The sequence below is a fragment of the Haematobia irritans genome, chromosome 1 (assembly GCF_050003625.1).
Source record: "Haematobia irritans isolate KBUSLIRL chromosome 1, ASM5000362v1, whole genome shotgun sequence".
Lineage (NCBI taxonomy): Eukaryota > Metazoa > Arthropoda > Insecta > Diptera > Muscidae > Haematobia > Haematobia irritans.
In genome coordinates, this window is record NC_134397.1 from 99,584,031 (window position 1) to 99,609,903 (window position 25,873).

Below are 25,873 nucleotides of genomic sequence, written 5' to 3' on the forward strand. Positions count from 1 at the left end.
AATGAATAAATTATACAAAATTCATAGAATTTTGGCTTTGACTTTCAATTTGAAGTGGGGATATCATTCATACAAATTTGGGTTGAAAAGTATTTGCAAAGATGTTAATTTTGAATTTGACTCGCATCGAAATTTGTTTGACAAATTATTGAGCAGCGATGCATTTCAATTTGAGAATAACACTTGAGATATTATTGCTAATGTGTTGAATTTCACTATTGAGGGTAATGTCTGTTTTTTGTTTAGAACGCGATTTTCTCAACAATTTCTCAACTTGAATATTACCCTAATCTTTTGAAAAAATGTTTGAAAAATTGTTGAATGTTAGCATTTTTCAAACGTTTGTGTTTATTGGGATACTATTCAAACTCGATTACGGGCAAGACCAAGGCATATTAATTAAAGGTAAAGTCACGAGCAAACGTGTGTACACCCCATGATATTTAGAAAGTCAAACTAAAATGGCAGGTCACTAGTTGAGTTGGTAAGTTGACATTTTTTGTATGTGTAGTGTTGTTGTATTGTAATATTTATGTACACAAAGAATGTAAACAAACCTACTAAACGTAAACAAAGCATTTGACAATATGAATATCGATATTAGTCACCTGATTGCATGACTTTACCTGTTTAATATGCCTTGGGGCAAGACTTGAAGCGGAAAGGAACGCAATGGTTAGTCAGAACGAAACGATAAATAATACACTAGATGAAGGACAAGTTAGAAGTATAGTTGAAGACTCACTGTTTAAGTTCAAATTCGTAAGGTCAAAATTTATTCGTTAGATGGGGACTTAAAATCTTGTAAAATAACAATTTCCCCCTCGTTAGGAAATGTACCCTAAGCTCTGGATGCAGCTCTGTGCTTTCAGCACAATTCGTTACATTTTTCTAACGAGTCGCGCCATTACCGTCTTGCGGCGTCTAACTTTTGTTATTATTGGTTACTGGATTACGTCCGTCCAACGATTGTTTTGTAAAAGGTAAATAATAATCTCCCAAAAATTCAATAAAATTACGTTTTATTGAAACATCATTGAAAAGAAAAACTAAATCCTTGTGTTTTTATTTATTTTATTTCTCGGTGCTACGCATTCATTGGTCCAATCGAGCCGGATACTTGCTTACAGCAATTAATAAAGGGTTTTCTTTTTCTTTTCCAAAGGAAAGTGCTGATATTGTGAAGCAACAACAAAAAAGCAGCCAGTTTGCAGCCATATTTGTGGAGAATTTAAATTGAAAATTTATTTAAATAATTATATATCAACACACAGGTGCGTATGTCAGTGTTTTATTAAAATAATTGAGCAAATCGCGAGTGTTTTAAATTTAAACCGCGGTCGTTTTACAACATTGATTCAATTATTTCGTTTTGCCGACGGCAAATTGCATTTCTAAAAACACACATTCGTTGCTACATACGTACGCACATTTCTTTCGTTTGTTTAATTTCGTTTTGTTAAATGATATTCAAGTGAAAGAATAATCAAAATAAAAAGTGAAAAATCTATTGTATATATTGGTGTTGTGTGGTGAATTTAAACGTTGACAGTGCTTATTTACTTCAAAACATTATTTGCAATTACGTTGCCTTTAACTTGAAGTAAATAAAACAATAACAAAATACACGCAGACTCCAAAGGCTCTGTTGGTCGTATTACTATTGTAAACAAACATCAATCGTCACTGCAGTCAACGTTTGAATTACATACCTACGTATGATCAGTGATACACACACGTATATACATACATATTTTTTTTTGAGCTGTGTTTCTTTGGTTTATTTGTTAACCCTCACGGGGCCGCGAGTCGTAAATATTTTGAAGAAAATTATAAAAATTTTTGAAATTGAATTTTTTGGGTTGTCGTGTTATATGACCCATTAGCGTTACGCGCATTAGTAAAAATTATCGGTTTGGTCACTGTGCACCCTACAGGCGGTCCGGTACGATCGTATAATTTTTATTTTATCATATATATTACGTATATATTTTTATTTCTATATTTTTTATTATTTGCGATTTTTAATTTTTTTTGGGGAGATTATTTGGCGTGGAAGTGTAGAGGTGTATTTTACAGTCCGTGCACCCTACATTTGGTCTTACAGACATTTTTTTTATAATTTCTTATAATTTGTTGAATTTTTTTGATCATCTGGTTTTCGTGTGTGAAGTTTTGATACAAATTGGCGGCAGTCAGTATTCTTCGGTACACTGAGCGTAATTTTCGTAAATTCATTCATACACTGAGAGAAATAGTTCGAAGATTTTAGTAGAATTTTGAGATTTTTAGAATTTGACTTGAATAATTTGCCCATTTTTTTGTACACGGGGAAAAATATTTTGTGATTCGGTACTCTGAACGAAAATTAATTGTCTCTACACTGAGAGAAAAATAGTCCAATAGTTTACAAATTGTTTGAAATTTTTGATTTTAAGTTTTGAAGTGGTTGTTTTACGAACAATTGTTTACACTTCAAGAAATTTTGTGGTAATTTCGGTGCAGTGTGAGAATTTGATACACTGAAAGAAAAATTTTGTAAATTTTTGTTTTTGCATTTTTGGGCATTTTGTGCAAATTTATTGATTTTTCGGCCAGTTTTCGCTGTCGATAAGTGCGTGTTCACATACTTTACGAGTTTTTGTGACGCTAAATTATTTTCAATATGCCAGTTAATACATTCGCGCGATTCATTAGAGCCGCTGATGCGGTTGTGAAGTTTGGGACACGGGTTAGCTCTTTGAAGGAGGAGAATTTAGATGTTTATTCTCTAAGGGCTCAGGTCGAAGAGGCGAAATCACTCTGGGAGAAAGTGAAAGAGAGGTATGAGGAGTGTTTAGACGATCTTCAGGAGGATTCAGATAAGGGAAAGGTAGAATCTGCTGACGGCAAGTATGAGGCAACTTATGATGCCTATATTCGTATTGTTTCCTCTATCGAAAGGAAGATAGACGGTCTAAAAGCCGTTCATAGGGCGTCAACTCCTATACAGCAGGCCGATGTGGCGGATATTTCTGCTCGTTCTGGTAATGTGGATGTATCGGGAAATTCTCTTTTGTTAGGTGTTGACCATGGTGCGGTCCATAGTTTGGCTTTACCACCATGCGATATTGAGGTTTTCGATGGTGACTTTCAGTCTTGGCCAACATTTAGGGATTTGTTTACTGCTGTTTATGTAAAAAATTCCCGTTTGAGTGATATTGAGCGCTTGTGTCATTTGCTCAAAAAGACTAGTGGCGACGCCCGTGAAGTTGTAAGAAGATTTCCTCTCACTGATAGGAGTTTCGAGTTAGCTTGGAGGACGTTAAAGGAAACTTATGACAACTTGAGAATTTTAGTCAGCAATCAGTTGAAGCTTCTTTTTGACCTTCCGATCTTAGACACCGAGACAAGTTCTGGGTTGAAGAACTTGCAGCGTGGTATAAATGCATGTATTTCGGCGATGGCTGTGAATAACGTTCCTACGAACGATTGGGATCCGATTTTGATATATTTGTGTGTGCAACGTCTACCGAAGATTAGTGTTACTTTGTGGGAACAGGGTATAAGTGATAAGTCTGCGTTGTCGTCTTGGGTGGACATGGATCGTTTTCTTACGGAAAGGATTCAGACACTCACGTGTCTCCGCGATTTGAAGGGTATCGATGCTTCGAGGAGAACTGATGGCAGGAAACTGCGAACGCATTTTACGAATGCAGCTCCGAAATCTTCGCCATCTAGGTCGCGTAATTCGCAATACACTTCTCATTCTTCTAGAGATTCCGTCGATAAGATGTGTGTTCTTTGTCCACGACAAAGCCATCATCTTCGTGTTTGTCCGAAATTTAGGAATCTTTCTGTGAATGATCGGTTGACTGCTGTGAAACGGTACCGCTGTTGTTTCAATTGTCTATCTCGTAGACATGACGTTAACAACTGTGCTACATCTCGCAGTTGTGAGAAGTGTCAAGGAAGGCATCATACTTTGCTTCATCGCGATTTTTCCCATTCTACGAATGTGGCGACTACGTCTTCGACGGTTTCGGCCGCTCGTCCTACGGATTCTAGCGGTTTGATTGACCCGCAGCCTTCCACTTCGTCTGGAATCGTGTCTGGCACTTCGGCCAGGCAAGTATTTCATGTTTCCCAGAACAGGTCGGTACTATTAGGGACGGTTATGGTGAACATCGTTCATCAGGGTATGACGTACCCAGCTCGGGCTCTTATTGACCCAGCATCGGAAGCCTCCTTTATTACCGAAAAAATGCAAAAGTTGCTTAGGATTTCGATAACGAGTGCGACGTCTTCGATATCGGGCGTGAATCAATCGGTTTCGATAACTTCTCGCGGTATTTGCCCTCTGAGTATAGGGTCACCCATAGATGGATCGGTCTTGGTAGGGGCGACTGCGTTGGTCCTGCCTAGGATTTCTGGGAATTTACCGTCTTTCCAAGTGAGTCGGAATTATATGTCACGTTTGCCAAATTTGCGTTTAGCTGATCCTAATCTGTTCGATAGCCGTCCGGTTGATTTATTGTTGGGGGCAGACGTGTATCCCAGAATTATATTACAGGGGGTTCGCTCCGGTATTTTAGGTTCGTTGATTGCTCAACAGACAGTCTTCGGTTGGCTCATTACTGGTTCAATTCCCACTTCCAGTGTGACAGTTTTTTCAACGACTGTAGAATTTATGGAGGAAGATGGTCTTGACAAGACTCTTCTTCGCTTTTGGGAATTAGAGGACTTACCAAGACGGGCAATTTGTTCTCCCGCAGATAAATTTTGTGAGGAAAATTTTAAGAATACCACATATAGGGATTCCGATGGAAGATACGTAGTGACTCTTCCGATAAAACCCGAATTAAAGGGACAAGTCTTGCTTGGACATTCGCGGACAAGTTGTTTGAAGCAGTTTATTCGTGGTGAGGCTTCGCTTTTACGAAAGCCTGAAACAAAATTAATGTATGACGGGGTGATTAAAGAATATTTGGACTTGCAACATATGAGACCAGTGTCGTCGACTTCTCCTGCAGATCAAACTGTGTGTTATTTGCCACACCACCCGGTAATCAATCCGGACAAATTGACGTCCAAACTTCGAGTTGTCTTTAATGCTTCGCATAAGACCTCAAATGGTAAAAGTCTGAACGACATTCTTTATGTGGGACCCACATTACAATTGGAATTGGTGTATTTGATTTTGAGGTGGAGATTTTTCAAATACGTTTTTAATTGCGACATCACACAGATGTACCGCCAAATTAGGGTAAATTCGGCCCATACTTCTCTGCAGCGAATTGTCTTTAGGGACTCCCCACAAAAAGATGTACAAGACTATGAGCTGCAGACCGTGACATTTGGAGTGAATTGTGCTCCCTATTTAGCCATACGGACGTTATTGCAATTGGCCGATGACTCCGAAGATGACTATCCCCACGCGGCACATATTCTACGAAGGTGCATGTACGTGGATGATGTTTTGACAGGGTACCATGACGTGGATACTGCTGTTGAATCTAGGGACCAATTGATTAGAGTACTATCATCGGCAAAGTTCGAACTGAGGAAGTGGACTTCTAATGAGCTAGCCATTTTAGAATCGCTTCCGGCTGACCATTTGGTTGACGCCAAATTACTGGAGTTTGTTGAAGCTAGTAGTTCGAAACCGTTGGGCATTAGGTGGAATGCGCAGTTAGACTTGTTTTATTTTGAGATGAAACCGATTGAGCAAAAATCTCGGTTTACGAAGAGAGAGGTTTTATCGGCTATAGCTAGGCTATTTGACCCTGTAGGCTGGCTGGGGCCAGTTATTATAGTGGCGAAGATAATTATGCAACAGGTGTGGTTGGATAAGATAGGATGGGACGAGTCTCTTCCGTTACAAACTGAGCGACAATGGCGAAAGTTTGTCGAGACCTATCAGGATGTGAATCACGTTCGTATTCCTCGATGGGTCAATTACTCCACAGACTGTGAGGTAGAATTACATGTTTTTTCCGACGCCTCGGAAAAAGCATACGCGGGGGTAGTATATGTTCGTGTGGTTACGCCGCAGGGACAAATCTTCACCCATTTGCTATCTTGTAAGACTAAGGTAGCCCCCATCAAATCTATATCTTTGCCACGTTTGGAGCTTTGTGGGGCAGTTTTGGCCTCAGAACTTTACAAGTCTATAGCCAGGGAGTTAGATATTGAATTTCGACGTGTTTATTGTTGGACGGATTCTACGATCGTCCGCTCTTGGCTTCGAAAGACGCCATCTACGTGGTCTACTTTCGTTGCGAATCGCGTATGTAGGATTCAGGAGAATACTGGGGGACAGAATTGGTACCATGTTCGTTCTGAGGACAATCCGGCCGACTTGGGAAGTCGCGGAGTGTCGCCTGCAGAGTTGGCAGTTTCAACGCTTTGGTGGCATGGACCAGAGTGGCTGTGCTCAGCTAGTTCTCAGTGGGATATTAGTGATTTGACCCCTCTTGAGACTGACGTTGAGGTACGGGCGGTCAAGACTCACGCATCGTTTTTTACGAACTATGAGGACATTTTAGAGGGATTTTCTTCGTTAGATAGGGCTCTACGAGTCATCGCGTATATATTTAGGTTTTATCAAAGGACCCATTATTCACATGCTAGTCGAAATGTGTATCACGACACGACGTTGACGGCAACCGAATTATAGGCAGTGAGATTACGTCTAGCTGTTCTTTCTCAAAGGGCTCATTATCCAGATGAGTACGGTTGTTTGATGGAAAAGAAACCGTTAGGTTCCAGGAGTTCGTTGTTGTCATTGAATCCATTCCTGGATGAGGAGGGGGTTATGAGGTTGAATGGTCGTTTGAGTAGGTGTCCTACCCTTTCGTATAGTGAGCGACATCCAATTATAGTGCCGTATAATAGTAGATTCGCTAGGTTACTGGTGAAATATGTTCACGACATATCTATTCACGGAGGAAACCAGTTGGTTCTACGTCTTATTCGGATTGAGTATTGGATTCCTCGTTTAACATCTTTGATTAGATCGACTATTAACCGGTGTAAACGGTGTCTGTTGGATAGGAAGAAGTCTGGTACGCAGATCATGGCGGCTCTCCCACCGGAGAGAACTGTGCTTACCAGACCGTTTACTACGACTGGCGTTGATTTTGCGGGGCCTTTCGAAATTAAGTCATTTATAGGGCGCGCATGTAAGATAACAAAGGGTTATGTTTGCGTTTTTGTATGCTTTTCGACGAAGGCCATACACTTGGAAGCCACATCGGACTTGTCTACGACAACATTTCTGGCTGCCTTTCACAGATTTATATCTCGGCGTGGTTGTCCCAAGACCATTTTTTCGGATAATGGTACAAATTTTGTAGGCGCTTCACGCGAAATGGAAAAAGAATTGAGAAGTGTTCTTAAGGAGGGACGTGATAAGGTGTGTTCCGCATACCAGTTTCAGCAGCTTTCCTGGCAGTTTATCCCTGCCGGGGCGCCACATATGGGTGGTCTCTGGGAAGCTGCTGTCAAAAGCTTCAAGACGCATTTTAGGAAACATGCATCTGGATTCAAATATACATTTGAAGAGTTTTCGACTGTTCTTTCGAGAATTGAGGCTTGTTTAAATTCTAGGCCGTTGTGCCCGATGAGTGAAAGTTCTCAAGAGTTGGTGGCACTTACGCCCGGCCATTTTTTGGTAGGATCTCCGATCTTGGCGCCTCCTGAACAGTTAGAGGAGGAATCACCACTTCATTTGGTGCATCGATTTAGGAAAATGAAGGCGCTGTCGCAACAGTTCTGCTTACGGTGGAAAGATGAATATTTGAAAGGCTTACAGAAAAGGTATAAATGGAAATTTCCGCAGCGTGATATCGAAGTAGGGGACTTGGTAGTAATTCGTGATGAACAATTGCCTCCTACATCGTGGAAGTTAGGTCGTGTGGATGACGTCCACCCGGGATCTGACGGTCGCGTTAGAGTTGCTGACGTGAGAACGGCAAACGGTGTTGTAAGACGGCCGGTGGTAAAATTGGTCATACTGACCGAATAGTTTTCGATCGTTCATATAGTAAGCGTCATCTTTCTTTTCGCAGTACAATGGAAAATATGAGGGAAATTGTTAAGACTCTCCCTGACTACGAGGATGACGTCCCGATGTCCGATGAGGAAAGAGAGATTTTAGAAAATGATGTTGCACCGGTTCTTCGCGAGCCGTTACCAGCAATCGAGCAGGTCCCTGACGTCGGGATGACCCCAGTCGTCGCCTCTTCACAAGAGGTAGTACCGGCACAAAGAGTTATCCCTCCGTCGGGGGCTGATACGGCTCCAGCTGAAGTATCTGCAACTAAGGCAGCAGAATCTTCGTCTTCCCCTACGGGGACTGCCCAAAGAAATTCGGACTCGAGCCCAAAGCTTCATTTGAACAATTGTGTGTTATGCAGGCGGAAGCATAATCTACGGTCGTGCCGCAGGTTCTTGAAAATGCGGTTGGAGCAAAGGCTGCGCACCGTAGTTCTTCATCGGGTGTGCTCCAACTGTCTGGGCAGGTCACACATGCGGTCGACCTGCAATAGTCGCGAAAGGTGTCGCGAATGCGGAGAGAGCCACCATACGCTTCTGCACTCCTTCGACCAGCAACAACGTCCTTCCGCTCAAACCTTGTCGACGAGAAAGTCCAAGTCAAGTTCGTCCGTTAACTCGTCCGCGTACTGTATCACGAATACCGCTCCCATATCTGGTCCGATGTTGGTTCTACAACCAACCGTCACGCTTGGTCCCACTATAGTCCTCTTGCTTGTCTTGCCCGATCGTCGAATTCCTGTCCGAGCTGTCCTCGACCCGTGTGCGGGGTATAGTATGATTTGTAGTAGTTTAGCTCTCAGCCTACGGCTTGTCTCAGCGATGACGTCGCATGACGCATTTTGTCCGCTTGTTGCTGTCTCCCGACACAATGCAGAAAGTAAATTGGTTTTTTCTGCCCGGGTAACAGACCTGACCCGTGTTGTCACCCCATCGTCGTCGGCTCCAGATACGATACGGGAACATTTCGAGTGTCTCCAGCTGGCCGACCCAAGGTTTTACCGTCCTTCCGGGGTGGGGTTGGTTCTAGGGCCCGATGTCTACGCACGGGTTCTAAAGACACAAATATTTTCGAGTCCTGGATTCCCATTGGCGCAGCTAACGATGTTTGGCTGGATAGTGTCAGGTCAATGCCAACCATAAGTGTCGTAGGTCATCCTGGCCAATAACCCAGACACTTCAGACCCTCCGGGTCAACGGCTCTACGAGCATTTAGTTAAGAATTCATGAAGTTTGAAAAAATTTAAAGAACTAATAAAAAAAAAAATTGCTCAATTTGAAAATGATACTGACAACGCATTTTATATTTATTTTGATATCAATATATTGTACATATGTAATATTCTATGAATTACTGAATTTCAATTACAACATAGCTGGATGTTGCAAGGCGGGCGGAATGTTTAAGTTCAAATTCGTAAGGTCAAAATTTATTCGTTAGATGGGGACTTAAAATCTTGTAAAATAACAATTTCCCCCTCGTTAGGAAATGTACCCTAAGCTCTGGATGCAGCTCTGTGCTCTCAGCACAATTCGTTACATTTTTCTAACGAGTCGCGCCATTACCGTCTTGCGGCGTCTAACTTTTGTTATTATTGGTTACTGGATTACGTCCGTCCAACGATTGTTTTGTAAAAGGTAAATAATAATCTCCCAAAAATTCAATAAAATTACGTTTTATTGAAACATCATTGAAAAGAAAAACTAAATCCCTTGTGTTTTTATTTATTTTACTTTTCGGTGCTACGCATTCACTCACTACAAGGTCTTCGTAGGGAAATGACGAGTACTATTAGTGAGGAGATAAGGAATGCAATGTCAGAATTGCTCATTACTTCAACGAGTAGGAATATAGGTCAGGACAGCATGAACCGAAATAACCGTTTACATTCACCATTACCAGTAACCAGATCGGAAGGTTCATTACCGGCCGACAAGATTACTAATCTTATCAACAATTGGCACGTTACCTTTAAGGGAACATCTGAGGAAGGGACAATACAAGATTTTATTTATCGTATCACTACATTAACCAATCAACACTTAAGTGGTGATTTCGATTTACTGTGTCAACATGTTCACATATTATTTCATGGTAAAGCAAAACAATGGTTCTGGAGATATAATCGACAGACCGACGGACAATTTTCATGGGGAGAGTTAAGTCGTGCTCTGAGACGACAGTATAAAGATACCACTACAGATTGTGACATTAAGGACGACTCACAAAGAAAACAAAGACCGAACGAAAAATTTGAAGAATTTTTAGAGGCACTTACAGCAATAGCTGATCGCTTGCAAACCCCAATAAATGAACAAGAGTTCATAGAGTTAGTTATGCGCAATCTTCGGACGGATCTTGGATATGAGCTCCTGCATATTAATATACCAAGTATTGCTATTTTGCGATCCGAGGTCAGAAAACACGAACGATTCCAGGATGAAGTGAGACAATCGACTCACCGCAGCAATATTGGTCTCCGTAAGAACATATCAGAAGTTGTTATGGAAGAGGAGACGGGAAATGAAATCGATATTGAGGCCATGCAAATGTCTGAAATAAAGTGTTGGAACTGCGAAAGTATAGTTCATGGATATCATGACTGTTTAGAACCTAGGCGTATTTTTTGCTAAGGATGTGGCAAGGTGGATACACTGTTAGAAAAATATGTTTTTCATATGTTCCGATATAAACAAAATGTGTTTCGGGCACGATTTTAAACCACAATATATTTAAGTGCGAACATGTAATTTTCCTAAACTAACACTAAATGTTTGGGACATCTATGTTAATATGTTAGAATATATTATGTTTGGGGCATGAATGTTTCATAAAAATCATATGTGTGAATACAAACATATATAAATTTACAAATTTCAACTAAACATACATATGTTGTGATATTTTATTCAAAGCGACAGAGAGAGTATAGAGAGAAATAGAGATGGAAACCGGGAGAGTTGACGAAAGATATCAATATAACACAGCAAAAGAGTCAAAAGAGAACAATTTCTGTGAAACCGCTTGTATGTTATTTCGGAAAACTGTTTTATGATAAGGCCAAAAATTTGATATGTTGAAGTCTAAATATTATTTAATTTGAATAAAGAGAATATACATTCTGAACCAAGAGAATAGACATTTGAAAAACAAACAGCTTATGTTTTCGCCTTGAGAGCAGCATTTTATGTATGTGTGGACATGTGTTTTGTTTATCATTTTGGCATTATTTTTTTCTTGGTTCGTTAAAAGAAATCAGGGGTCTTCATAAAAATAACGAATGGGCACTATACTCTTTTTAGAGTTGGGACGGTAAAATGAAATAAGGAGGAAATAGTGAAAAATTACACAGTAAAATGTAAAAAAACAAAGTTTAGTTTCTCTTTATTAAAACGTAGTCCACGAGGAGTTGACGGACACCATCAAATATAAAAGCGGGCATTAAGTTCGACTTTTACAGCCAAAACAATTTAAAAAGTTTATTTTCTTTAAAATGAATTATTAAAGAAAAATAAAAGGAATTTTAGAGCGATGGTGTTAAATGCTAGTAAAAAACTGTTCACTCCTAAATAAATTTATGTTTATATTATAAAATTATGTATGTATGTTTATACTCGACTCCACGTTCTTCTTTTGTTAGTTTTTGAATTCCTTCCAAATTTTAAAGTTTTGTACAAAAACAGTTTTTTATTACAAGATTGTTATTTTTGCAATAAAAAATAATATTTTATCCAAAAATCATTCAATTTCGTTTATATCAAGCACTGTTACTGACTATAAATCTTTAATAACGCACATTTCGATGTTTCATTTAAAAAAATTAATATAGTACAAATATAAATGTGTAAATTAAAAAAAAAAAAAAAAAAAAAATGTTCGGTCGGAGCAGGGATTGAACCCACGACCCTTTGCATGCAAGGCAGACATACTAACCACTGCTCCACGTGGCAAACAAATGTATGTTTCTGTTAAATAATGTTATGTTTGCATGGGCTCGTGGGCGCTGCAAACTATGCTATATAAATGTAACTTAAAACGATAATTATCTACTGGTGACTATAACAGCTACGTAGCCCAGTGGATAGTGTGTTGGCTTACAAACTGTATGGTCCTCGGTTCGATTCTCCGTGCAGGCGAAAGGTAAAATTTAAAAAATTTATAAAAGTGAATAATTTCTTCAACATTATTTGTATTACAGCCAAAGGTGCCAATAACTAAAAAATTTCGTGGAAGTGAAAATTACGAGTATGTTAGGGAATCGTGTTTGGGAAAAATTCTTCCAAGCATATAATATTTTTGGCTCAAAATGCTTCCAAACATATAATATGTTCACATAAAACAAACATATTAATGTTTCGGCAGTATGCAATAATATATGTGCTTCCTGCAAAATATGTTTGGAACATATGTTAAAGAAGCGATTTTTTTTGAGGGTGTACGTATAGGCCGAAATGCAGTGTGTATCAAACTAAAAATGTCCTTTAAACTTCAAAACGGATGTGAGTCCAACATCAGATTCACATCCGAACAAACGACAATTGAAATAGAGCACCCATGCAGTGAATTTTCCCATGAACATACAAATGTCGACAAACCTAATTTCACCCTCTTATATCATAACCGTTTTAATACTAACAATGGGATTTCGAATAGCCAATTGATATCCAAAAGAAAAGTCCGCTCCTCGGTCCGTATTCGAACTTTTTGGAAAAATAAGCGAAGTTTGAGAAAACACCGCATATCATCCATTGTCTCTAAAGACATGGATACTCGTCCATATGTCCAAGTGAAGGTGTTTGGAAAGACGTACTTGGCATTACTAGACAGCGCAGCAACCATTACCTGTTTCGGAAATTGTTTGGCAACTGAAATCATTACAAAAAAATCTGCAGCATTAACAAAATTTAGAGGTATTGTGATTACAGCCGATGGACAAAAACAGATTGCAGCTGGTTTCATAACCACAGATATCTTTTTTTGGCAACCAAACTAAGTCTCAGCGGGTCCTTGTCGTACCCGAACTTAAACAGGATATAATATGTGGCATTGATTTTTGTCATCTTTTTAATTTGTAGATAGTGGATACAGTTTCCGAACTAACTTTATCGCAATTAGTGACGATAGTTGTGATTTAAATGCTGACCAACGAGAAAGACTTAATGCCGTGATTTCATTATTCCCATCATCGGAAAAGGAAGGTTTAGGAAAAACGCCTTTAATAGAACATATTATTGACACGGGCGACGCAAAGCCCGTAAAACAGAAGTTTTATCCAATATCTCCAGCCAGGGAGAAGGTGTTGTGTGAGGAAATAGACAGGATGATAGGTTTGGGAGTTATTGAAGAGGCTGAAAACTCGGCATGGTCATCACCTGGAGTATTAATTATTAAGCCAGGGAAGGTTAGATTCTGTTTAGATTCTCGTAAGCTTAATGAGGTAACACAAAATGATGCTTACCCTATGCCAAATAGAGATGACTTGATATCCCGTTTACCCCCGATGTACATAATTTCAAAAATAGACCTCATGGACGCCTTTTGGCAAGTTAATTTGTCTAAGGAATCACGTCCAAAGACCGCATTTACCATACCCAATCCACCTCTGTACCAATTCTGCAGAATGCCTTTCGGGCTTTGTAATGCCCCACAGACCTTATGCAGACTCATGGACAAGGTTATAACATATAATCTCAAGAGTCATGTCTTCGTATACCTTGATGATTTACTCATTGTGTCTAAGTCTTTCGAAGAGCATATTGAACATTTAATAGAAGTGGCAAGATTACTTAGAAAAGCGGGCTTAACCATAAATATCAAGAAAAGCAGTTTTGGACTAAAAGAAATAAAATATTTGGGTTATGTGGTAGGTAATGGCGCTATTAGAGTAGACCCAGATAAAGTTAAAGCCATAACCGATTTTCCAGTACCAAAGAATATACGACAACTACGTCAATTTCTTGGTATGGCTGGCTGGTACCGCCGATTTCTAGATAATTATGCGGGTCTTTCCTTTCCTTTGACGGAATTGCTATCAAAGAAAAAGTCCTTTAAATGGAACTCAGAGGCACAAGAGTCATTTGATACATTGAAGAAAGCATTGACCAGTGCACCCCTTTTGGTTCATCCGAACTACAGTAAACCATTTATCCTTCAATGTGATGCTAGTAAAACTGGAATTGGAGCAGTTCTTGCTCAAAAGGATGAAATGGGAGTAGAACGGCCTATAACATTCATGTCCCAGAAGTTAAATCGGGCCCAACGAAATTATACTGTGACAGAGCTTGAATGTCTTGCAGTTGTAGTGGCCATTAAGAAATTCCGTATTTATATTGAAGGCCTCGAATTTGATGTTGCGACGGATCACGCAAGTCTGAAATGGTTAATGCAACAACGTGATTTAAGCGGTAGATTGGCCAGATGGGCTCTTAAATTACAAGGACACAATTTTACAATAGAACATAGAAAAGGAAGAGACAATGTCGTACCTAGATGTTTTGAAGATGAAGAAATCGGGGAACTCGATTCGGGAACTCTTCCAGCTATCAATCTTAATTCCGAAGCGTTTGAGTCGGAGGAATATAAATTACTCCGGGAGAAGATTGATAAATCTAGACTTCCTGACTATTTCGTTGAGGGTAAGTATATCTATTACAGAGCGACTTTCGATAAAGTTTCGCAGTGGAAATTGATAGTTCCTCACGAGTTGAGAAAGGATGTAATATATGCCACCCATAATCCCCCGTCGGCTAGTCACCAGCTCTGCAAAACTTCTAAGACACCCAACCAAAACTTACGTTCTTTAATGGGAACTAGCCCAATATCTGAAAGACCTTTTCAAAGGTTATACATTGATCTGATAAGCCCATTTCCTCGAAGTAAACAAGGAAATATTGGCATATGTATTGTATTAGATCACTTCTCAAAGTTTACCTTTCTAAAGCCAGTGAAAAAGTTTTGTTCCAAACACATTATAAGAATATTGAAGGACGACATATTCACTTGCTTTGGAGTGCCAGAAGTAATAATCTCTGACAATGGGAACCAGTTTAAATGTAGGGAGTTCGAAAGATTCATAAGAAGCTTTCCTGTAGGACAAACTGTTACTCGAAGGAATTTCCCAAAGAGTAGTAAAATACACCATTTCGATGCAAAATTAGCACCAGTTGGTATTAGTACGACAATTTAAAAAAAAAATAGGAAATTGTACTTACAAACTTCAGGATATCGAAACAGGAAATATTGCTATGTACCACGCTAAAGACATTTGATAAAGCATGGTCTTTTTGTTTTTGTTTTTTTTGGTTAGTCTAATGTGATTTATGGAGGCGACACTTGCAAACCATAATGAAAAACAAATAAAAAAAAAGAAAAAAACAACATATTAGCTTTGAAATAATAAAAAAAGATCGTCTAGGAAACAAAAAAAAAAAAAAAAGAAAAAAAATTTGGAGAGGGAGGTTCGAATATTAAAAAAAAGAAGATACCAAAACAATTTCCTGATAATATCAAAGACGAGAAATATTGAGTTTGGACTTAACCATTACTGACCTCATTGGAGTCCATAATAATATTTTTAAGAACTTCCTTTTGAAGCCAATCCAGAATTTTTGGTTTATAACATATCAGCTATGGCTATTGCTGAAAATTTACATTAGTGGACTGAGACACTTAATATCCTTGTTTTTCTGTCCCATGAAGTCCACATCAAAATCAAGGCATCCGTAATTTTTGACATTATTCGAAACAAGAGTAATAATTTAAAAGGTCAACAATTATAATGGAAATTCTCTATAATTAGAGTCGCCATAAAAGAAACTTATAAAATCAGAATTTGAGTTTCAATCATCGATGCTCGTCATTATCTTCGTTCCAGAGATTCGCAGAAGTGGAACTTGCTAAATTTACTTTTAATTATTATTAACCTACAATTGAATCTAGTTTATAACACACATTGATCTTTGTCACAGATGCAGCGATCGCTACATGGAGACACGTAAATTTATATCACATTTTTACCCTCTTAATCAGTTTCTTAATATTTTCTCGTCTGTTTGTTTTCTGCGGTATTGCACTTTGCGATATTGTTAATTTGTTTAATTTATATACCGAATTCATTTTTTTAAATAAATATGTATAATTTTTCTATTATGACTTACTAATTTGAATTTTATTGACGAAACATAAGAACAACCAACGGAACAATGTCCTAGACCCGTTAATGTCCCCCACTTTCTCCAATTTCCTTAACACTACTTAAAAGTCTTGTTTCAAAAAAATTTTTTTTTTGATTATGTAGCTGGCTGTCCAAGAACTACTCCCAATTTCCCTGTAATGCATGAATTTATTCTCTAAGTGTATGTCGGTGTTACGCCACTGAAAACGGGGAAAAACATTATACACCTTAAACGGCTAGAATTCGAACTTAACGCACGCGCTTGGAGACTAGCTAGATCGGGAGCTATGGGCAGGGTTCTGGTTCTATTCTATAACCTAACATTACATTTAGAAAATCACGTGCGTTATATGCCCTAATTTACCTGTTCCTGTGATATACTCGAGCTTGGAGCAAAGATGGTAGAGCTCCCTGCCTGTCTTGACCCACCCTACCTAAATTGGTTCTTTCTGCTGGCCACATTCTAAAGGAAAAAACCCCAATCACAATCCTATACCAGAGTCACTATGGATTCATATCAAACAGTTTAGTTCTTTATATATATATATATATATATATATATATATATATATATATATATATATATATATATATATATATATATATATATATATATATATATATATATATATATATATATATATATATATATATATATATATATATATATATATATATATATATATATATATATATATATATATATATATATATATATATATATATATATATATATATAATACTAAGCAAAAGTAATAAAAAAAAAGTAATAAAAAACGTTTAGCAATCAAAATCGATTTGGATTTTTTTTTTTTAATTTGTCAATGGATTTAAGGTTTTTACTTACAGTTTTACTAGTCGGTGATACGTCCAACGATGCTTGAAGGCCTTCGAGCGAAGATAGGTGTTGTATCCGAGCTGTATGATATGACTGTGATACAGGTTCGTTCCAAATAAGTTTGATACATACTTAATTTTTTTTAACTTAATAAATTAGGCCAATTTCAAAAATGTAAATGATATATAAGGTGTTAAGGAAACATAAATATTTTTGTTCGCCGACCGATACTCAATTTCTTATTTGCCTTTGAACACGTGACGTGATTTAATGATGTAATCCATGCAACCAAAAAAAAAATTAAGGTCTGTACTAATTTTCAAGATTATCCTTGAGAAATGCGCCTCCACATAAAATTTTCGTTTAAAGATCTCTCCAACTGGTCATAATCTTCCATAAAAATTCAACAGCCTCCCGAGGAAGCCAAACCAATAATCCCCCAAAGGCGGAAGGGATTTGTTGTGGGCAAGCAAAATAATCTCGGGAGACTGATTCGTTTACAAAGGCCAATGGGATTTTTCTTTATCCCCGAAGTTAAACCTTTAATAAGATTTTTATAAAAATTAACACCAAAACTCCCAAAGAAAATCGATCACCGTACCTTTACCTTGGTTTCAATAAAACGTGGCTTCATTTAATTAACAGTTAAATTAGCATATAAGTTGAAGAAAATGTGCGCGGAGAATCTATTTTTATAAAATACTATTGTTAAAAATAATTAATCTTCCGACCATGATTTAATTAATTTACCGGAATTAATAATTTATGAAACACCAAAAGATATAGTTCTCTTTTTTTGTATAGAGGTATTCCTTATACAAGAATATATTTTTTCTACAGCAAATTCAATTAAAGATGGATTTATTTTTACTGAACTTCGATATACTATCAGAGACTGCTTGATGTGTTTAAGGTAAAATCAAAACTCGAAAAGAATGATCTAAACCTCTTCATCAAATTCTAAACCTTCGCTTGTGCCAAGAGTAAAAAAGGAATTTTTGATAAAAACATTAAAGAAAAGCAATTGCCAAAATCTCGCACACATTTGTATACATATTTACGTTGTAGCCATTCAGAGCAATGTAAATTAAAAATCAGTTTAGTTAACTCTCTCACTGTCTAAAACTGTTATACTATGTCAGTGATGGTAATTATTGGAGATATGGTATTTATGTGGATCAATGTGCGTTTATGTTAATATGTACGCAATACACATTAAAAGAAGACTTTATGTGCAAGGGTATGTATGGTTTTAGGGCCAACACAAAAAAATATACATTACAACACAGGTTTTGTTGACAACATGTTGTAAGGAAACAAAAGCTGAAGTCAACTTTTAATGTCTTTTGCATGAAATTTGCCTAAAAATTTCCCCGTCATATCTTCAAGGTCGTAGTAGCAAGAGCCGTGTTTGGCTATAACCCTGGCCTTTTCAAATTGATTAGCCAATTTGCTATTGAAGTGGTCAGAAGCTTTTGACTGAGCAAAATTTTTTCGAAATACTATCTGGCCAATTTCAAAAGTAACTGTGCGTGAACGAAGATTATAGGTGTTAGAATTTCTTTCATAAGATTTTCTTATATTTTCCTGTGCTCTGTGTCTTATCAGTTCAGTCTTTTCGTCCATCCTGAGATTAGCTGAAAAATCATCCAGTGAGTTTAATTTGCGGAGCAAGGGATAGGATTTGCTGTTAGTTATCATATTTTGTCCAAAGAGAATATAGTACGGTGATAAGCCTGTACCAACATGAATAGAACTTCGTAGTGCACAACTAATTGAAGACAATTTCTCATCCCAGTCTTTTTGATGGGGTTTGATATAAGCACGTATGGCAGCTAACACTGAACGGTTTACTCTCTCACTGGCATTCGCCTGTGGAGAGTAAATTGCAGTTAAGTTATGCGAAACTCCGTATGATTCCAAAAATGACTTAAATAAATTTGATTTAAATTGAACGCCGTTGTCGGTAGTAATAGATTCGGGTACGCCGAAAATATGAAAAATTCGTTTTTCTAAGTACTCAACGATAACAGTAGCCTTAAATTTTCTAATTGGTTCTGAAAAGTGATATTTAGATAAATGGTCCAAAACAATGATTATGCCAATATTTCCCGAAGAAGATCTTGGATACGGCCCTAGTAAATCTAAATATATATAACTTTTGGAAAACTCTAGAAGATTCCGCTCGTTTGCCCATAGGCGGTCGTAAAATCTTATTGGTAGTCTTTGTTTGTTTGCATACTTCGCAAGAAAGAACGTTGTCAGCAACTTGTTTTGCCATTTTTGGCCAGAAAAATAAGGTTTTCAACCGATGCAAAGTTTTTCCTATGCCACCGTGTGAGCAAAGAGGGTGGTCATGAACCCTTTGAATGAGATTGTGGGTCATGGACTGTGGTACCCACAGTTTCCAGGAAAGTTTCTCCTGTACAGGATCTCATGTCGCGAATTCCACGCGTTTATAAATATACCCATCCTCGATTTTTATGTCCGGCAAATAATTCAGTTTTGATTGAAATTTCCCGATCAAATTTAAATAATCTGGTGACCTAAATTCTTCAGACTCTAAATCAATTTCTAATGAATTGTCTATCTCACTCAAAACAAAATTATCACTACCTGCAAAGAATAGTTCGTCATTATTTTTGGAATACATGCGAGATAAAGAATCCGGCACTATGTTTTGGGTACCTTTTCTGTGCTTTATGGTAAAGGTAAAGCCTTGTAGCTTTAATGCCCAACGGGCTAAACGTCCATGAAGATCAGACTGGCTCATAAGCCATTTCAGTGAGGCATGATCTATAATGACTTCAAATTGGTGCCCTTCGACATAGGCTCGAAATTTCTTTATGGCCATGACGGCTGCCAAGCATTCTTGTTCAGAGAAGGAATAATTTCTCTGGGCCGTCTCCATCTTATGGCTCATATAGGCTATTGGAACTTCTTCCCCATTGTCATCCCTTTGGGCCAAAACAGCTCCAATACCATATTGACTAGCGTCGCATTGGATGGAAAAGGGACGTGTAAAGTCGGGATTGTGTAAAACAGGCTCTGAACTAAGTTTATCTTTCAATTCCTCAAATGCTCTCTTACCTTCATCTGTCCAAATAAATTTTCTTCCTTTTCGTAACATATCGGTAATAGGAGACGAAATTGAAGCGAAATTTGGGACAAAGCGCCTGTACCAGCCGCAAAGCCCAAGAAATCGCCTTAATTGACGTACTGAAGTTGGCAATGGAAACTCACGTATGGCTTGGACCTTTTCCGGGTCGGTTTTAATTGTGCCATATCCTAATATGTGACCTCAATATTTCACGTATTTTAACATAAAGTGACTTTTTTCCACATTTATGCACGCTCACAAAAAATCGCTTCTGTAACATATACTCCCAAACATATTTTGCTTCAAGCATATACATTTTTGGCTATTGCCCAAACATTTATATGTTTGATCTCTTCCAATATATAATATGTTTGAAAGCATATTGGTCTAAACAATATATGTTTGGGTAGTCAATTTCCAAACATTTTGTATTTTTGCATCCAAATTCAATAATGTTGTCTTCCAAAAAACAATATGTTATTATGTGAACATATAATATGTTTGGAAGCATTTTGCACCCATAAATATTATACACGCTCACAAAAAATCGCTTCTGTAACATATACTCCCAAACATATTTTGCTTCAAGCATATACATTTTTGGGTATTGCCCAAACATTTATATGTTTGATCTCTTCCAATATATAATATGTTTGAAAGCATATTAGTCTAAACAATATATGTTTGGGTACTCTAAGTTCCAAACATTTTGTATTTTTGCATCCAAATTCAATAATGTTGTCTTCCAAAAAACAATATGTTATTATGTGAACATATAATATGTTTGGAAGCATTTTGCACCCAAAAATATTATATGCTTAAAAAAAATTCTCCCAAACAATATTGTGCTCAAAATTTTATTTATTTATTTATATATTTACAATCATAACGAATTATGAAAATAAACAGGTAATGTAGGTGCTAACAACATAGGTTTTCGACCTGAATGCTCAAAATGTTGTTTCTGCCCAATTGTATATTCGCCCACATCTTTCTCACTTCCACGAGATTTTTTAGTTCTTAGCACTTTTTTCTGTAATACAAACATTGTAGAAGAAATTATTCAATTGTATGATTTTTTTTTTATTTTAATTTTACCTTTTGCCGGACGGGGATTCGAACAGCGGACCACACAGTTTGTAAGGATCAAAGAAGTAGCTGATCAATTGCCCAAGGAAAAATAAAATGTTAATTTTGTAATAACAAGCAACAACCACCAACTGTTATTTCAACCGTCGAACGGAACGGACGTGTTTTTTTAATAGCGGATAAAATCATCGTAATAAGTACCTATTACGAATTTCAAGTGTGGTGGGATATTAGGCCAGTGGACGAGTATCGACTGGAGTTATAGATTTGGGCAATGACCAAGAGTTAGGCCCAATTAGTCGACCTGTAGACGGGTCGACAGGTGGCGACAATTTGACAAGTCGGACCTTTTCCAAGGTAACGGCATCAAAAGGAGGTAATCCCTCACGAAAGAGATTCAAAGAACGCAGAAATGCTTTGTTTATCCTAAAGAAATTAGGATCAGTCGACCCAAGCACGTTGTCGGCTAAACAAAGCGATTCCTTAAAATGGGCTCAAGGAATTCTTGAGGCTGGAAAAAGGGAACGATCACCGGATGAGCTGCCATCCTCCAAAAGGGATCAACGATCGTTTGCCTCAGTTGCTAAAGACAGCCTTGTGATGGCTATCATTAATAAAGGAGCATTGGACGGTATGGTTCCAAAGCAAAAATGGGGGGAAATTGAGAATGCTTTGTCTGGCGTCTACTCACAGGTGCTGGAAAAGTTTCCCGGCCCAGATCCTCGACACCAAGAGGCTGGTTGGTATCAAGGACGATTTAAGCTAGTCGCATTTGAGGACCAGAGGTCTATAGAATGTTTTAAAGCTGCTCTGATACTAATTGGTGAAGTTTGGGAAGGAGCTGCTCTAGAGTTAGTCGAGAAGAAAGACATACCGGCTAGACCAAGGGCACATGCGTGGATACCTGCAATGTTATGGCTTTCATTTTATCCAAATGAAGGTGTATAAAAACGATCAGCTGAAGGATTCAGAAATGGACAAGCCTCTGTCTGAATCAGAAGTAAGCGGATCCTCTTGCGAAGTCGAGGGGGATACCAAGACATTTGAAGACATGGATAGATACCGTATGCGTGAGGAGGCTTCTACTGCCTCAGAACTCACCAAAGTTGAACCTATGGTTATTGCGAGAGTCACCGATATCTCTGAAGAGGACATTCTTGATGACTCGATTGAAGCGGCTGATGTGACGGTTGTTGAAAATCTCGATGGTCCTACGGATCCTCCAGATAAATCTTCATCATTGTAAGGCTGCATGTGCTGCCTTAAAAGTTCTCCTGATGAAAGGGGACATAGATATAGTTCTTATTCAAGAACCATATGTTTATAAAAACAAAATATGTGAATTAAGTACTCCGGGGTTCAAACTATTGCAGTATAGTGGTAATGATGTAAATCGAGCCTGTATAATTGCTAAAAACGAGCTCAACTTTTTTCTGCTTCCTTCAATGTGCAATACAGACACTGTCGTTGCCAGTTTAGAAATAGCCAAATGCAAATATTGGGTATCTTCGGTCTACATGGGACATGACAGGGAGATGCCTCCATATGCCGTTAAGACCTTAGTGGAGGAGTCACGGAAAACAAAGACGAAACTCATTATGGGATGCGATGCGAATGCACATCATAGTATATGGGGAAGTAGTGATACTAATGCAAGGGGAGAGTCGCTAATAGAGTTTATTTTGCGTACTAATCTGGTAGTTTGCAACAAGGGAGATGTCCCAACCTTTGTCACTAAAAACAGGCAAGAGGTTTTGGACATCACCTTGGCCTCGCAAGAACTGAATGAAATGATATCTGAGTGGCAGGTTTTAAGTGAACACAGCTTCTCAGATCATCGCTACATCAGTTTCAAATTTGATGTTCATATCACCAAGATCATATTTCCGCCAAATGTTAGGAAAGCTGACTGGAATAGGTATAGGGAATCGTTCAATATGATGATACCGGAAATAACAGAGACAAATATGAGAAATGTGCAAGATATCGAATACGCAGTGGAGCGGATTACTAAGGCCTTCAACATCTCACTGAAAGCTGCATGCCCTAGAGGAAAGCCAAGGGGGAAACATCGACCACCATGGTGGTCTACGGAATTAAGTAATATGAGGAAATCCTGCAGGAAGCTCTTTAACAAGGCAAAGTCCACCAGAGCTTCTGAGGACTGGGACGCTTACAAGAAGATTCTGAGAGGATACAAGCGAGAACTGAGAAAGGCTCAGCATAACTCTTGGAATGATTACTGCAGCAGTATTGAGAATACGTCCGAGGCTTCCAGACTACGGAAGGTTCTAGCATCCACCAACTCCGCTCCAGGTTTCATTAAAACATCGGAGGGCAATTGGACAACGTCCAGTGAGGAGACGCTGGAGGTACTATTGGACACACATTTTCCTGGAAATCAGACGGTTGAACCATGTACTGGCGGTGCCACATTTGCTCAGCGGTCGTTTCCTGTCGAGGAAATTGTATCGGAAACTAGAATAAGATGGGCGCTAAATAGCTTTGGACCATTCAAATCCCCCGGACCCGATGGAATTACTCCGGCGGATTAAAGCAGTAACTGACAAAATTATCCCCTGGTTGTCGGTGATATATAAAGGATGTATCAACTTATCATATATCCCAGGAAAGTGGAGGGAAACAAAAGTCGTCTTCATACCTAAAGCAGGAAAAGCCTCTCACTCGAGGGCGAAGGATTTCCGACCAATCAGCTTATCCTCATTCCTACTTAAGACTCTGGAGAGGATGATAGATATTTATCTTAGAACTAGCATCGATTCAAGTTTGTTCTCGAAACGACAGCATGCATACTCGAAGGGCAGGCCTACTGAGACCGCACTACATGAACTAGTCAGCTTTATTGAAAGCTCACTATCTGTCAAAGAATACACAATCGTGGCGTTTCTAGACATCGAAGGGGCGTTCAATAATGTCCATCCGAGCTCGATATTAAATGGACTGACAACTCTGAATGTTGATCCATGTATACTCAGGCTGTTAGACGAACTGCTAATGAAGAGATGTATTTCAGCCACACTAGGGCAAGCAAACATACAAAGGTATGTGAACAGAGGCACTCCCCAAGGAGGAGTTCTATCACCTCTTCTTTGGAATGTTGCTATAAACAACCTTCTGGTTTCTCTAGAAAAAGAAAGGATAAAAGTGGTTGCATACGCAGATGATGTAGCTCTGGCAGTCAGGGGAAAATTCCCATCCACAATCAGAGATATTATTCAGAGGGCCCTCCGGATGACTGAAAAATGGGCGAAAGACAATGGTCTTGGGGTAAATCCCGCAAAGACAGAATTAGTCATGTACTGCAAAGATCGCAAAACTCCCACGGTTAGACCTATTTCCTTAGGGGGTATTGAAATTCCCTTTGGTGATTGTGCAAAATACCTTGGCGTTATTTTAGACAGGAAGCTGAACTTTAAGCTTAATATTGAAGAAAGGGCGAGGAAGGCAACTGTAGCTTTGTACTCGTGCAAAAAGGCAATAGGAAAAAAGTGGGGACTTAAACCAAAAATTGTGCATTGGCTATACACGGCAGTGGTTAGACCTATAATGCTATATGGTGTTGTAGTCTGGTGGCCGGCACTTCAGAAACCGACTGGTTTAGATAAAGTTCAGCGTATGGCGTGTTTGTGTATTTCAGGCGCATTCAGCAAGACAGGAACAAATTCCCTTAATGTCATGCTGCATCTATTGCCTTTAGACATTTTGGCCAAACAGTCAGCTGCAATAACGGCTGTGCGGTTGCGCGAACTATCGCTGTGGTCGGAAAAAGGTTACGGTCACAGTTCTGTCCTCAAAACAATGTCAGATGTGCCTAACGCAGTGGATTACACTTTGGCGAGTCCACTTTTCGACAAAAAGTTTGAGACTCTAATCCCCAACTGTGAGGCGTGGTGCACACAGACCCCGGGGAATAAAGAATATATAGATTTCTACACTGATGGCTCCAAATTGGATGAACAAGTGGGTTTCGGAGTATATTCTAATGATTTGGAACTTCAAATAGCGAAAAGATTACCTAATCACTGTAGTGTTTTTCAGGCTGAAATATTAGCAATAAGAGAGGTGGCGAATTGGCTGAGAAGTAAAACGTTAACTTAAGCAGTCTGCTAATGTTTTTGGAACAATCTGGTTGGTTCAACAAAGAAAAATAATCAAGAAGGTTCAGCGGTTAAAACTAGAAGTGCCCATATGTAATAGGTACTTTTAGTTAATGTGGTATCACAATGGACTGAATAGTCTAAGTGAGCCTGAATCTTAATCGGGCTGCCACTTTAACCTAACCTAACCTTAATTCAATATCGCTCCCTGTTAAATAGCGCTCCAAGCTACTAAACACATATATGTTTATAGGCTATTTCTAAATTAATATATGTTTGCATCCAAGCATATTATATTTACAAACATTTTATGTCCCAAACATAATATGTTCTAACATATTAACATATATGTCACAAACATGTTATGCTAGTTTATGAACATTATATGCTTGCACTCAAAAATATTGTGTTTAAAAATTTGTGTTCCAAACATATAATGTTTATAGCCAAACATATGAAAAACAGCCTTTTTCATCCGTGTATGCTTAAATGTTTCGGTTATAAGGAGCAGGTCATC

General features: G+C 38.3%; 2 protein-coding genes across 3 annotated transcripts; both read left to right on the top strand.

Annotated features, from left to right (window-relative positions):
* Positions 1-742: 742 nt before the first annotated feature.
* On the top strand, positions 743-9,746 carry LOC142221490 (uncharacterized). Of its 2 annotated transcripts, XM_075291248.1 has the most exons (3): positions 743-983; positions 1,166-1,274; positions 8,052-9,746. In XM_075291248.1, the coding sequence occupies exon 3, from the start codon at positions 8,056-8,058 to the stop codon at positions 9,178-9,180; it is 1,125 nt and encodes a 374-aa protein (XP_075147363.1). In that variant the 5' UTR covers positions 743-983; positions 1,166-1,274; positions 8,052-8,055; the 3' UTR covers positions 9,181-9,746. The 2 variants fall into 2 exon arrangements, with proteins under 2 accessions (XP_075147363.1, XP_075147362.1); XM_075291247.1 differs by lacking the exon at positions 743-983 and having other exon boundaries at positions 1,062-1,274.
* LOC142229249 (uncharacterized) lies at positions 2,666-8,008 on the top strand. The gene is made up of 2 exons (XM_075299789.1): positions 2,666-6,567; positions 6,694-8,008. Exons 1-2 carry the CDS (start codon positions 2,666-2,668, stop codon positions 8,006-8,008), a joined length of 5,217 nt encoding a protein of 1,738 aa, XP_075155904.1.
* Positions 9,747-25,873: the final 16,127 nt, after the last annotated feature.

Coding starts and splice junctions, on each gene's coding strand:
- LOC142221490 (XM_075291248.1), top strand. CDS start 8,056: ATGGAAAATATGAGGGAAATTGTTAAGACTCTCCCTGACTACGAGGAT.
- LOC142229249 (XM_075299789.1), top strand. CDS start 2,666: ATGCCAGTTAATACATTCGCGCGATTCATTAGAGCCGCTGATGCGGTT. Junction 6,568..6,693: donor AGGGCTCTACGAGTCATCGC/GTATATATTTAG, acceptor TCTTTCTCAAAG/GGCTCATTATCCAGATGAGT.